Source organism: Neomonachus schauinslandi, chromosome 9, assembly GCF_002201575.2.
Source record: "Neomonachus schauinslandi chromosome 9, ASM220157v2, whole genome shotgun sequence".
Classification (NCBI taxonomy): domain Eukaryota; kingdom Metazoa; phylum Chordata; class Mammalia; order Carnivora; family Phocidae; genus Neomonachus; species Neomonachus schauinslandi.
This window is the reverse complement of record NC_058411.1, coordinates 3,024,213-3,036,683: the sequence shown is the minus strand read 5'-3', so window position 1 is coordinate 3,036,683 and position 12,471 is coordinate 3,024,213. Positions and strand designations below refer to the sequence as shown.

At 44.6% G+C, this 12,471-nt stretch overlaps 1 protein-coding gene across 1 annotated transcript in view; it reads right to left on the bottom strand.

The window, feature by feature from the left end:
* Nucleotides 1-10,020, bottom strand: part of MOK (MOK protein kinase) — a 31,290-nt gene extending 21,270 nt beyond the window's left edge. Inside the window, exon 1 of the mRNA XM_021679929.2 lies at nt 9,912-10,020. Coding sequence (XP_021535604.2) covers nt 9,912-9,979 — 68 coding nt within the window. The 5' untranslated portion in view covers nt 9,980-10,020. The remainder of the gene's footprint in view (nt 1-9,911) is intronic.
* Nucleotides 10,021-12,471: the final 2,451 nt, after the last annotated feature.

Sequence of the window (12,471 nt, the reverse complement as noted above, 5' to 3'; positions counted from 1 at the left end):
TAACTGTTTTTCTCTGCCTTGGAGTTGCTTTGAATCTTGGGTCAGGGGATATTCAGGGTTTTGTTTGTTTTCACTGTCCTACTGGAGACAGAAACAATCATGGAATTGAAGGCCCAGGAGGACGGGCAGCCTCTGCTCCAAAAAGAACAAATGATACCACCATAAACGGATTTTTTTCTACAACTGAAAAAAAATATAGTTACCAGGTCGAAGTATAAAAAATAAAAAATATTTAATTATTATTATTTTTTTAAAGATTTTATTTATTTATTTGAGACAGAGAGAATGAGAGAGAGGGAGAAAGCACATGAGAGGGGGCAGGGTCAGAGGGAAAAGCAGGCTCCCCGCCGAGCAGGGAGCCCGATGTGGGACTCGATCCAGGGACTCCAGGATCATGACCTGAGCCGAAGGCAGTCACTTAACCAACTGAGCCACCCAGGCGCCCAAAAATATTTAATTTTTTAAATAATTATGCAATTTCAACATTTCATTGTATTAGAAGTGTTTTTTGTTTTTTTTTTTAAGATTTATTTTAGAGAGGAAGAGAGAGAGAATCCATGAGGGTTGGAGAAGCAGAGGGAGAGGGGTAGGGGTAGCAGACTCTGCACTGAGTGCAGAGCCTGACACCACGGGGCTTGATCGCCGGACCCAGAGCGCGACCTGAGCCAAAACCAAGAATGGGACGCTTAGCTGACTGAGCCACCCAGGTGCTCCGGAAAGGTTTTACGGAAAAGTTCATCTAACCAATTCAATCTATAGGAAGAAAGTCCTTAAGCTGAAGGGGAAGAAGCGGTTATATTAATATTAGACAAAGTAGATTTCAAAATAAAGATTATTACTAGCTATAACGACTTCATGATGATGGGGCAGTATATCAAAAAGACAGGACAATGTGGTAAATAAGAGAGCTTCAGTACACAAGAAGTAAAGACTGACAACAGAAAGAAGAAAGAGGGGCGCCTGGGTGGCTCAGTTGGTTAAGCGACTGCCTTCGGCTCAGGTCATGATCCTGGAGTCCTGGGATCGAGTCCCGCATCGGGCTCCCTGCTCAGCGGGGAGACTGCTTCTCCCTCTGATCCTCCCCACTCTCATGCTCTCTCTATCTCATTCTCTCTCTCAAATAAATAAATAAAATCTTTAAAAAAAAAAAAAGAAAGAAGAAAGAGCTGGAAGCTTCAGTACCTCTCTACATAACTGATAGGACAGTCACTGAGAAAATCGGTAAACATGCACAAGATCCTAACAGCACTGTTAACCACCATGACCTAACTAACCTTATATCCCACGCATATTTAACACCTAAGAGGTACAATATGCTCTTCACTCAGATGAATATGCTGGACCCAAAGATAAATCTCAACAAATTTCCAAATACAAAGACTTACAGAACACATTCTCTGACCGCAAGGGACATAAATTCAAAATCAACAATAGTAAGCTAGCTAGAAAAGCCCCAAATATCTGCAAATTAAACAACACACTTGTAAATAAACCACTGGTAAAGAAGAAATCACGAGAATTAGAAAACATTTTATACCAAGCAATAAGAAAACACAACATATCAAGATGTATAGAATGCAGAAAAACAGGTCTTAGATGTGTATTTGTGGCTTTAAATGCTTATGTTAGGAAGGAAGAAATGGTTAAAAATCAATTATCTATGTTTTCACCTTATGAAAGTAGACTAAGAAGAGTAAATTAAACCAAAGTAGAAGAAAAGCAACAATAAAGAGCAGAAATCGATGGCACAGAAAACAGACAAACAGGGACGCCTGGGTGGCTCAGTCGGTTGAGCGACTGACTCTTGGTTTTGGCTCAGGTCGTGATCTCGGGATCATGAGAGCAAGCCCTGCTTTGGACTCAGAACTTAGTGAGAAGTCCGCTTTGGATTCTCTCTCCCCCCCTACCCACTCCTCCACCGCTCTAAAATAATAAATCTTTAAAAAAAAGAAAAAAAATAGACAAATAATAGAGAAAATGAACAACACCAAGGTTGGTTCTTTGAAAAGATTAATAAAACTGATAAACCCTTATCAAGACCAATGGGAGGAAAAAAATGATATAAAACACTAACACCACCAAATGATATCAGGAATGACAGAGGGGACGTCACTAGAGTTAGATATCAAAAAGATAAAGAGAGAGGGGCTCCGGGGTGGCTCAGCCAGTTAAGCGTCTGCCTTCAGCTTGGGTCATGATCCCAGAGTTCCGGGATTGAGCCCTGCAGCAGACTCCCTGCTCAGCCAGGAGCCTGCTTCTCCCTCTCCCTCCTCCTACTCCCTCTCTCTCTCAAATAAATAAATAAATAAAATCTTTTTTGAAAAAAGATAAAAAGAGAGTATTATGAACTATATGCCAATAAATATGACAATTTAAATAGACAGATTCGGGGCGCCTGGGTGGCTCAGTCGTTAAGCATCTGCCTTCGGCTCAGGTCATGATCCCGGGGTCCTGGGATCGAGCCCCGCATCGGGCTCCCTGCTAGGCGGGAGGCCTGCTTCTCCCTCTCCCACCCTTGCTGCTTCTGTTCCTTCTCTCTCTGTGTCTCTCTCTGTCAAATAAATAAAATCTTTAAAAATAAATAAATAGATTCCTTGAAAAACATAATTACCAAATCCGACACAAAACTGAAAATCAAAGTAGCCCTGTGTTTACCAAAGAAACGGAATTTGTTATCAAAAGCCTCCTCACAGCTGATGGAAGTGTTCTAAAATGGGATTATGGTGATAGTTGCACAACTGTATAACTTTCCTTACAGTGCGTGGATTTTAGGATATGTAAATCATATCTCAATGAAGCTTTGAAAACCTTATAAGGTTCTACTTGAGTCTTTAACATTCCATGGGTCAGATACACCATGGTGCCATCGCAGTGGGGGGTGAAGCTTCCCCACGAAGGAAACTTAGGCCCAGGTGATTTTTTTTTTTTTAAAGATTTTATTTATTTATTTGAGACAGAGAGAATGAGATACAGAGAGCATGAGAGGGAGGAGGGTCAGAGGGAGAAGCAGACTCCCTGCCGAGCAGGGAGCCCGATGCGGGACTCGATCCCGGGACTCCAGGATCATGACCTGAGCCGAAGGCAGTCGCTTAACCAACTGAGCCACCCAGGCGCCCAGGCCCAGGTGATTTCACAGGTGAATTATTTCCAACATTTAAGAAATACTCTCACATGTTTCACAAAAGAAGGTCCATGAGTGGCTGATAAGCACATGAGTGAGTATCCATCATCACTAGCCATCAGGGCCACGGGAACTAAACCAAAGTAAGATGCCACTCACCAGGGTGGCTAACATTTAAGACTAACACCACCAAATGCTGGGGAGGATGCAGAGCTACCGCAACTCTCATTCTCTGCTGGTGGGGATGGATGGAAACAGGGATAATCACTTTGGAAAAAGGCTTGGCAGTTTCTTACACACTGAAACACCTATCCTTTGATCCAGCGATTCTATCCTAGGTAACTGTGTAAGAAAAATGAAAACCTAGATCCCAACAAGGCTTGTACATATGTTTTTTGTTAAAGATAGATTTATTTATTTATTTATTTACTTGTCAGAGAGAGAGAGCACGTGAGCACAAGCAGGAGGAAGGCAGGCAGAGGGAGAAGCAGACTTCCCCCTGAGCAGGAAGCCTGATGCGGGACTCAATCCCAGGACCCTGGGATCATGACCCAAGCCAAAGGCAGACACTTAACCGACTGAGCCACCCAGGCACCCCTTGTGCATGAGTTTTAAGAGATTTATTCATAGCAGCCTCAAACCAAAACCAGTAAAAGTCCATCACCAGGAGAATGGATAAAGAGATTGTGTGTTACTAGGTAGTAAAAAGGTATAAACTACCAGAGCAACGGGGTGGATGAATCTCAAAGACTTCATGCTGAGCTAACAGAGCTGGTCAGGAGAGCATATTCAGGGCTTTCACTTCCAGTGATTCTATTTAGTACGAATTTCTAGAAGAGGATAAAGGGAAAAACCCAGAATAGTGACTGCCTGGATGGGGGTGGAGAACTGCCATGAAGGAGCTTTATAGGTGACAGAAATGTTCTAGCTCTCAATTACATGAGAATATCCGTTTGCCAAAATTATAAAGAAATGTGCATTTTAACATATGCAAATTTGCCTTAAAAAAAAAAAAGACCCATATCCTAACAAGCAAGTGGGGAAGGAGGCCTGCGGGAGACGCACAGGAAATAAACATCACAGGCCTGTCGATTCCGGCTGCCAGACACCTGGGGTTCATTATATTGTTCTGTTTACTTTATATATGTTTGAAATTTTCCATAATTGTATTCTTTTTAAGTAAAAGAGCTTTTAAAGTGACTCATGAATTTCTTGCCTTTGTTTTTATTTATAACCTTACAAAGCAGACTTTATTTTTGTCAAAGTAATTGGAGGACCATGCAGTGATGTGACGTGAGAAAAACTGTGTGCCAAGTCAAGACCGGACCTTCTGCAGCGGTCCAGAGCGCTGCAAAGAACACGGGCCCTGGACCTACACAGACTTGGGTCCCACACTGGGCTCTACTGCTTCCCAGCTCAGTGACCCCAGACAGGTGAGGGAGCTTGGCTCTCCAACCAGGCTTCCCTGAGGCATCGACAGCATCTTTCTCCTAGGACTGCAGTGAGGATTCAATGCTATATGTACATAATTCACCCGGCACTGGGCACGGCGCCTGATGCTTGATGAACAACTGCTGTCATCTTTATCATGATTTGTGCTCTCGCCGCCCCCCTTCACTTTTCTGAAGTCTTCAAACCCCACTCACCTGCACTGTTACATGGCAGGTTGATCCAGGACTGTGGATCACAGCACAAGCACCGTGCTGAGTGCCCACCTGCCTTAACCCTCACAAGGATCCTATGAGGTAGATCCTAGGTAGACATCTACATGGTATATACAAAGCAACTGAGACAGAGAGATTGAGGACTTGTCCAAGGTCACAAAACTTCAGAGCCTGAGCTCGTCCCTGTGCCGACTAGGAGTAGCCCATATGTATGCGTGTTATTGCTTCAGGACACTAGAGAGATCCTACAAATATCAAGACTATGGATTTTTTTTTAAAGAAACGCATTCCGTCTCTTTACAGTATTTCTATAGGAAGAATACAGAATACAGTCATAGCAAAAAAAAAAGGGTGGGGGCCTCAAATTAACTGTTGCGCTTGTGGGAGTCCAGGTGGAAACCAGGTATCCAAAGGACTGGGTCACTCTGCAGGCCTCCTGCAAGTAACTCACTTATCCCCAAACGAGCCTCTGAGCCACTCTGGAGAACAGGCCTCAGAAGCTGAAAGTACCCTGCTGACCCAGTACTAACGAACGGGCTTCTCTGGCCTCACCTGGACGTCCCATTAGCAATTATTATTGCAAACGCTGTCCATTTCTATTTCCGTAAGAGTGAAAGGAAAGGAATAGAAGTAAAGCCTGGAGGAGGTGGGAGTCAGAAGCTCCAAATACCAACCTCATTCTGCGCGTGTGACTCAGTGTGATTTTCCTGTTACTGCTTCTCGTTTCTCATCCACCCACACAACTGTGCAAGGTGACTCTGAAGATTTACTTAGATGAGGATAAATCAGCAGAAATGGATTTTTAAAGAACCTAAAGTTATTCTTCAAGTGAATAAGATTAAATTGTTTAATAATGCTGATAGATACTCCAGGACTCCAAAAGCTAGAGATATTATTTTCATGGTTAAAAAAAAAACCAAAAGAACAACATTAAACTTGTGGATCAAGCATCAGCGCCACTGGGGCATCCCACAAATTATTCGCAATCTCAGTCCTAGAAATGACCCCCAAAGCAGTCGTCTTTCTTCTCGAAACTGTAAGGTCATTTCTTCCTGTAAGTCAGAAATAACAGCAATACCTTTAGCAATGGAGGGAGCTTAGGAGCCATTCCAGATCACCAATGGTTAATTTTATTTATTTTGATTTGTTTTTTACTTTGAAATCATTTTAGACTAACAGAAGAGTTAACAAGATGGTACAGGAAGTTCCCGTAACCCAGCTTCCCCTAATGTTAACACTTTATGCAAGATTTACCAAAACTAAAAAATTAACATTGGTACAGTTCTATTAACTATCAGGTTTTGGATTTCCCCAGTTTTCCCGTGAATGTCTTTTTCTCTTCCAGGACCCAGGATACCTCATTACAATTAAGTTGTCATGTTCCCATACTCACCTCCAGTCTGTGATACCGCCTGTCTTTGTTTTTGACTACCTTGACAGTTTTAAGGGGTACCCCCAGGTATTCTGTAGATGCCCCTTAATTTGGGCTGGTCTGATGTATTCTCATAATTAAACTGAGATTACGGATCTTCGGGAAAGAACACCACAGAGGTGGTATGCTTGCTCTTTCAAACCCATGATGTCAGAAAGTACATAACATCAATATGTCTTATTACTGATGGTGTTAATCATTTAGTTAAGGTGGTATCTTCCAGGTTTTTCACTGTAAAGTTACTATCTTTCCCTTCCTACTTTCTATCCCTTAGAAGCAAGTGTAGCCCACACTCAAAGGCCAGGGAATTAAGCCCCACCTCCTGAAGGCAGGAATACCAAATCATTTGTGGACATATTGTTAAAACCACCACAGTAATTAATAAATAGTTAGGGGGGGAATCACTGGAGGCTCTGCAGTAATTCTGTTCTCTTTAAAGTTTCACCTACTAATTTTATTTTATTTAAGATTTTATTTATTTATTTGTCAGAGAGAGAATGAGCATAAGCAAGGGGAGCGGCAGGCAGAGGGAGAAGCAGGCTCCTCACTGAGCAGGGAGCCCGATGCGGGGCTCCATCCCAGGACTCTGGGATCATGACCTGAGCCGAAGGCTCAGCTTAACCGACTGAGCCACCCAGGTGTCCCATCACCTACTAATTTTAGTATCCATCAGCTTATCTTCCCTGCAGAAATTATTACTGCTGTTCTAGTGATGATTTTCTATTTCCCTCATTCCTTCTATATTTACTAACTGGACTTCTTCTGTAAGGAAGAATTGTCCCCTCATCCCAATTTATTTATTTACTCATTTATTTATCAGTATGGACTCATGGTTATTTGAAAAGACAGTTGGGAGGGTAGAGAGAGAAAAAGAGAGAGATGTGTGTACACACGGATTAGTATACATATTAGCTCTGTCTGCTGAGTCTAGAGGGATTGACATTCCAGGAGCAGTGAGCACACCTGGTGCCAAGATCTTGTTTTCTAAATACCCTTCTCCAATAAAAGGAACCAGGACTCCTTAGAGAAATGGATGATTCTAGGGGCAGGAAAAATATAAGATGAGCCTAGAGAATCTTGTAGTGCCAAAAATTAAAGTGTTAAAAAAGGAAAAGAAAGGAAAAGAAAAAGCATGGAGCTTATCAAAAGAACACAGGAGCCAACCCGAGAGAGCTCCCAAAGCCACAGCTGGAATAATCTAAACTGGAACAATTATGAAATAAACAATGGTAGTATTGGGTTATAATCTCCTATAGTTTCGAACATATGTATCAAGAGCAAATTAGAACTCACGTGAACAGACCCAAAACCCAATTCCTCTGAGGTTTGGATTACACGGCTGGCAGATACCTGTCAAAACCAGCTTGAGACTCTATCACTGATTCCATACATCAAACAGCAACAAAATTCCACTAGCCCAGAGTAAGTGTACTTCCTTTTAAGTAAAGCCAATACATGAAATTGTGATTTATACAACAGAAACTAAAGCCTGTTCCTAATCTCCTAAACATACACAAACTTTATAGAAAAGTAACACTGGGAAGCCTGGCTGCTCTGTCCATGGAGCATGGGACTCTTGACCTTGGGGTCACGAATTCAAGCCCCACGCTGGGTGTACAGATTACTAAATAAACAAGCAAACAAAACAATACGAAAATAAAAAGTAACTCCGATTCAGTCGTATTTTATTAAAAACCTTTACTTATTATGGGTTTTTAAAAGAAAACTATGTGTTCCAATCAATCACTTTTCAAGTGAGGACAGAGCACTGTTTCTGAAACACCACACACGGCCACCACACCCACAGGAACGAAGGCTACCATCCACTGAACGGTGGCCACGTGCCGCACCTCCCTCCCAACTTTCTGTTCATTGCCTCACTTAGTCCTCAAGCACCTCACCACAAGGAGACCAAGGCTCAGCGGACAAGGCACTGTTGGCATGTCTGGAACCCGGCAGATGGTGAATCCGGAATGCGCTTCACCACTAGGAAACCACGTCCCTTAGGTGAGCACATTCTCCCGACGGGCTGAGGTCGCAAGAAGGTACTTCTCCAGATAAAACTGAGCGTTCCCTGCCCCTCAAAGGATGGGTTCTTTGATGGAAACCTTTCTATAATGTATTACAGATACCTCTACCTTCCTGAAGGCACACTCACGCCCAAGTGTGATTTCTCCTGACGGCCGGCTCCACCGAGTGAGCGTGACTGCACGTTCCTCTGACATCCAAACAAGTCTGCAGGCTATCTGTCCTGTCCACTGTTTATATCTCCCTCTTCACAAAAACAGCAGCTAGCGAGCCCTGTTGTCTATAAGTACATCCACCCCTGACCCCGACAGTGGAACCTGACGGGGACTCCAGTCCTCTCCTAGGGTGCAAATGCGTCGCACCCCGCTGCCTGAAGTCCTTTCTCTGCTACTCTGGGTTTGTGGGGCATCTCTCAGAGGTGGCTGTTTCAGGAAGTCTGCTCTTTAGGTATGGGGTAATCGGTACACCGCGCATCAAATTCTCCATCGCAAGGTACAAAGGTAGAGGAACCCAGAGAATGCAGAATACACAGAGGAAGAAGCGAGCAACAGAGGAAAAGCCGCAGACCCAGTGACTTGGCAGCGGCAGGTAAACAACCGTATGTGTTGCGCAGCGAAGGAGGAGGATTCTGGCCTGGTGAAATCTGGATGATTCAAATACAGCTCTGCCCACCTAGTGACCTATAGCGACGACTGTCAGGCTACTTCAGATCTCTAAGCACCTCTCCTCGTGTGCAAACCAGGGATGGTTACAGACACCCCGTGGGGAGGTCATGAAGATGACATTACTGTTCTCCATATTCTGACATGACTAACGGCCCTGCACTCCTTTCTGATCTGAGAAACACTTTTTTGTACTAAGAGTCTGAAATCAAGGTTTATACCCCAAAACACTTCAGAAGGCTGTGTCGATGTGGGGGAATGACTGTGTTTTTTTTTACAACTAGCTTTTACTATTTAGAGACTTCAATTCCTTTGCTGTTAAACAAAGGCTGAGCTTCACGCCTCTCTTCTGAAAGATTCCCAGGTGCCGTGAGGCCAGCATCTGCTTCGTTATTCTGACAGAGTTTCCGAGTCACGTCTGGTGTCTGACTCCTTAGTGCCCTATGTTAAGAAGCTGCAAAGTTGAGGGATTAAGAGACTGCTCGGAGAGCCAAAGCCACAGCAGTCCTCCAAGAACCTAGAACAAGAGAGCTCCCCTCTCCACAAGCGGCAACTGATCCCTTTCAGGGAATAAATTTTTCCAACCCTAACTGGAAGTTGTTTTCCAATATACTAACTGATTCACAATTAATTAAATCATAAGCACCTCTAATATATTGAGACTAAGGTTTCAGTTATAAAAGTCCAACATACAACTTTCAGGAACATATAGGCTGTTTAAAGTGAGGCATACTTTTACAATTTAAATGTTTTGTGATCATTAATCACTGATATCACAGTAAGCCTGGACCTGAATAAAATCATAAATAGTTTTCACACACATATAAAATCATAAACACAAATACTATCATAAACATAAAGTTAGCCCCAAGCCCCTGCCCAGAGAAAGCGGACTGCATCTCGCCTGTTATCACATGAATACACTTTTCCCACTATGCTGAGTGGCCCTCCTCGCTCTAAACCTGCAGCTGGTTTAGTGGCGAAGCCCGTCTCTGCCCACCTACCTTTCAAAGTGCTGCTTCATCTGCTTGCACGCGTAGTAGCTTCCGTCCCTCAGGCTCTGCATCTTCATAACTTCAGAAAACGTTCCCTCTCCTATTTTGACAATTGCTTTATAGTCTACGAATGAAAACAATTACACAGATAAAATTTACGTGTGTGTATACTCTGTACTCACTTCCAGACAGCAGACGATAGATAACACGACGTCGACACGCGGGGAACTGTTACTCCATGGTTTCTAAGGTTCGGGGCTCCCCTCAGCTCAAGGGAAGCCGCCAGCAGAGGGGAAGTAGAGAAGGGAGTCAAGAGGGACAAACTTCCAGTTACAAGATAAGTAAGTCCCGGGGATGGGACACGCCACAAGCTGACTGACCACAGCTGACATCGCCATATGACATATAGGAAAGTCGTTCAGAGAATAGTCCTAAGAGTCCTTGTTGCAAGGAGAAAATTGTGTTTCCTTTTTTCTTTTTTATCGTATCTTCAGGAGAAGATGGGTGTTAGCTGAACCTATCGTGGTCATCGTTTCACAATATATGTAAACCAAACCATCATGCTGTACGCCTTAAAATTACACAGTGATGGGGCACCTGGGTGGCTCAGTCGGTTAAGCAGCTGCCTTTGGCTCAGGTCATGATCCCAGGGTCCTGGGATCAAGCCCCACATAGGGCTCCCAGCTCTGCGGGAAGCCTGCTTCTCCCTCTCCCACTCCCCCTGCTTGTGTTCCCTCTCTCACTGTCTCTCTCTCTGTCAAATAAATAAATAAAATCTTTAAAAAAAATTAAAAAAGAATTACTTTAAAAAAAATTACACAGTGATGTGTGCCGATTATTTCTCAATACAACTGGAAAAAAAAGTAAATAGGATTTTCTCACATTGAAAAAAAAAAAAAGGGTGCCTGGGTGGCTCAGTCGTTAAGCGTCTGCCTTCAGCTCAGGTCATGATCCTGGAGTCCTGGGAACAAGCCCCACATCGGGCTCCCTGCTCCGCGGGAAGCCTGCTTCTCCCTCTCCCACTCTCCCTGCTTGTGTTCCTGCTCTCGCTGTCTCTGTCTCTGTCAAAATCAATAAATAAAATCTTAAAAAAAAAAAAAAAAGGCAGCTAGGCTGTGTGTTGGCACCGAGCACCGTTTCCTCCCAGGCTGTGCTCCCCCTCGTCCAGCAGGGAAGCTCCTGGCCCAATCCCGCCAGCAGGGAGAGGCTGAGCTCCCCTGCAAGCGCTGGAAAGCAGACGACCTGAGCGGTGGAGGCCGGCGGGGACTCTGGTAGGAGCACCCGAGCCAGGGCTCTGGCTCTGGGCAGGCGCGATCTTGCACCAGCAGCCTCGGTGCGAGCATCCTCCTGAACATCAGCCTCCGGGTCCTGCAGGAGGCCCAGCTGATCTGTGGCAGGTTCCTGTCATTCCTGCATTTCCTGATTTTCCGGAAGCTGCCAGCAGCTTCCCTGGCTTTGCCGCCGCTGCCACCGTCACTCGGGCACTGTAATGGTCTCACAGCCTCCGAGTCACTGGGTTAAATCCCATCCTGCTTGAAATACCTAGAGCAGTGACTGTTTTCCAGACCAAACCCTGACAGATGCAGGAATGAGTATCTCGAGGTAACGTGCTGGGAACAAAAAACCTAAAAAGTGCAGTCAGGCGGCAGACCGCAGGCTGGGGCGCTGCAGGGCCTGGGGTGTCACGGTGAGGTCCCAAGTTCTGCCTGCGGTGACTGCTGCCTCTAACCGAGCAGCGTCTCCTGGGCCCGCCGGCTTCTGGAAAGTGGTGGGAAGGGGCAGGGTGGTGGGGTGTGTTGACTACTCACTGCCTCGGCAAAAGAGTTTAAGACAACAACGAGCTCAGGAGAGAAATGCTACTTTTCAAGCAGAAATGGAAGGAATGAGAAAAACCGAGAAAGGAAAAGTCTTACTGGGTTGAAAAAGTTTCTTCAGTCCAAATAACAGGAGAGTAAGACCGCAAAATGATGTTGACAGAAGCAGTCTGGAGACTTCCCAGTGGCACACATGGTTCGGCCGGGCACCAAGATCACAGAAAGGCAGCCGCACCCCACCCCAGCCAGGCACTGGTTTCGGAGAGCTTCGAGGAACGTGCCGGAGATCGGGATGAGACGCAGAAAGCAAGGCCAAAAAGAAATAGGGCAGCCTTTCGAACTATGTCTAGGAAAGAACCTTGAGTGTGGAGCTGCCCAGAAGCAAACAGATCAGAAACCCATTAAGCAGGCCTGGACCACAAAAAGCCCGTCACCTTGGGGTCCCAAACCTACATAAGCACAGAGCAGGCTTTTAAAATAGCACAACTCCAAAGGAGGCCATCCCCTTCAATGCCTCTCTTAGGACACATTTGTAATGCCTGTGTGAGTTCTGATTTGAACAAACCAACGATAAAAGACACTATCTTTTTTTAGAAGTGATAATGTTTTTTAGAAATATGTATAAAAATGAAAAAAGTCCTTATCTGTTAGCAAGAAATACTGAAGTATTGCCCCGTGAAATGATAAGACGTGTGGGATTTGCTTTAAAATGCTCCTGTACCGTCCCATTTGCCACTGCTGAACGCGTACACTGG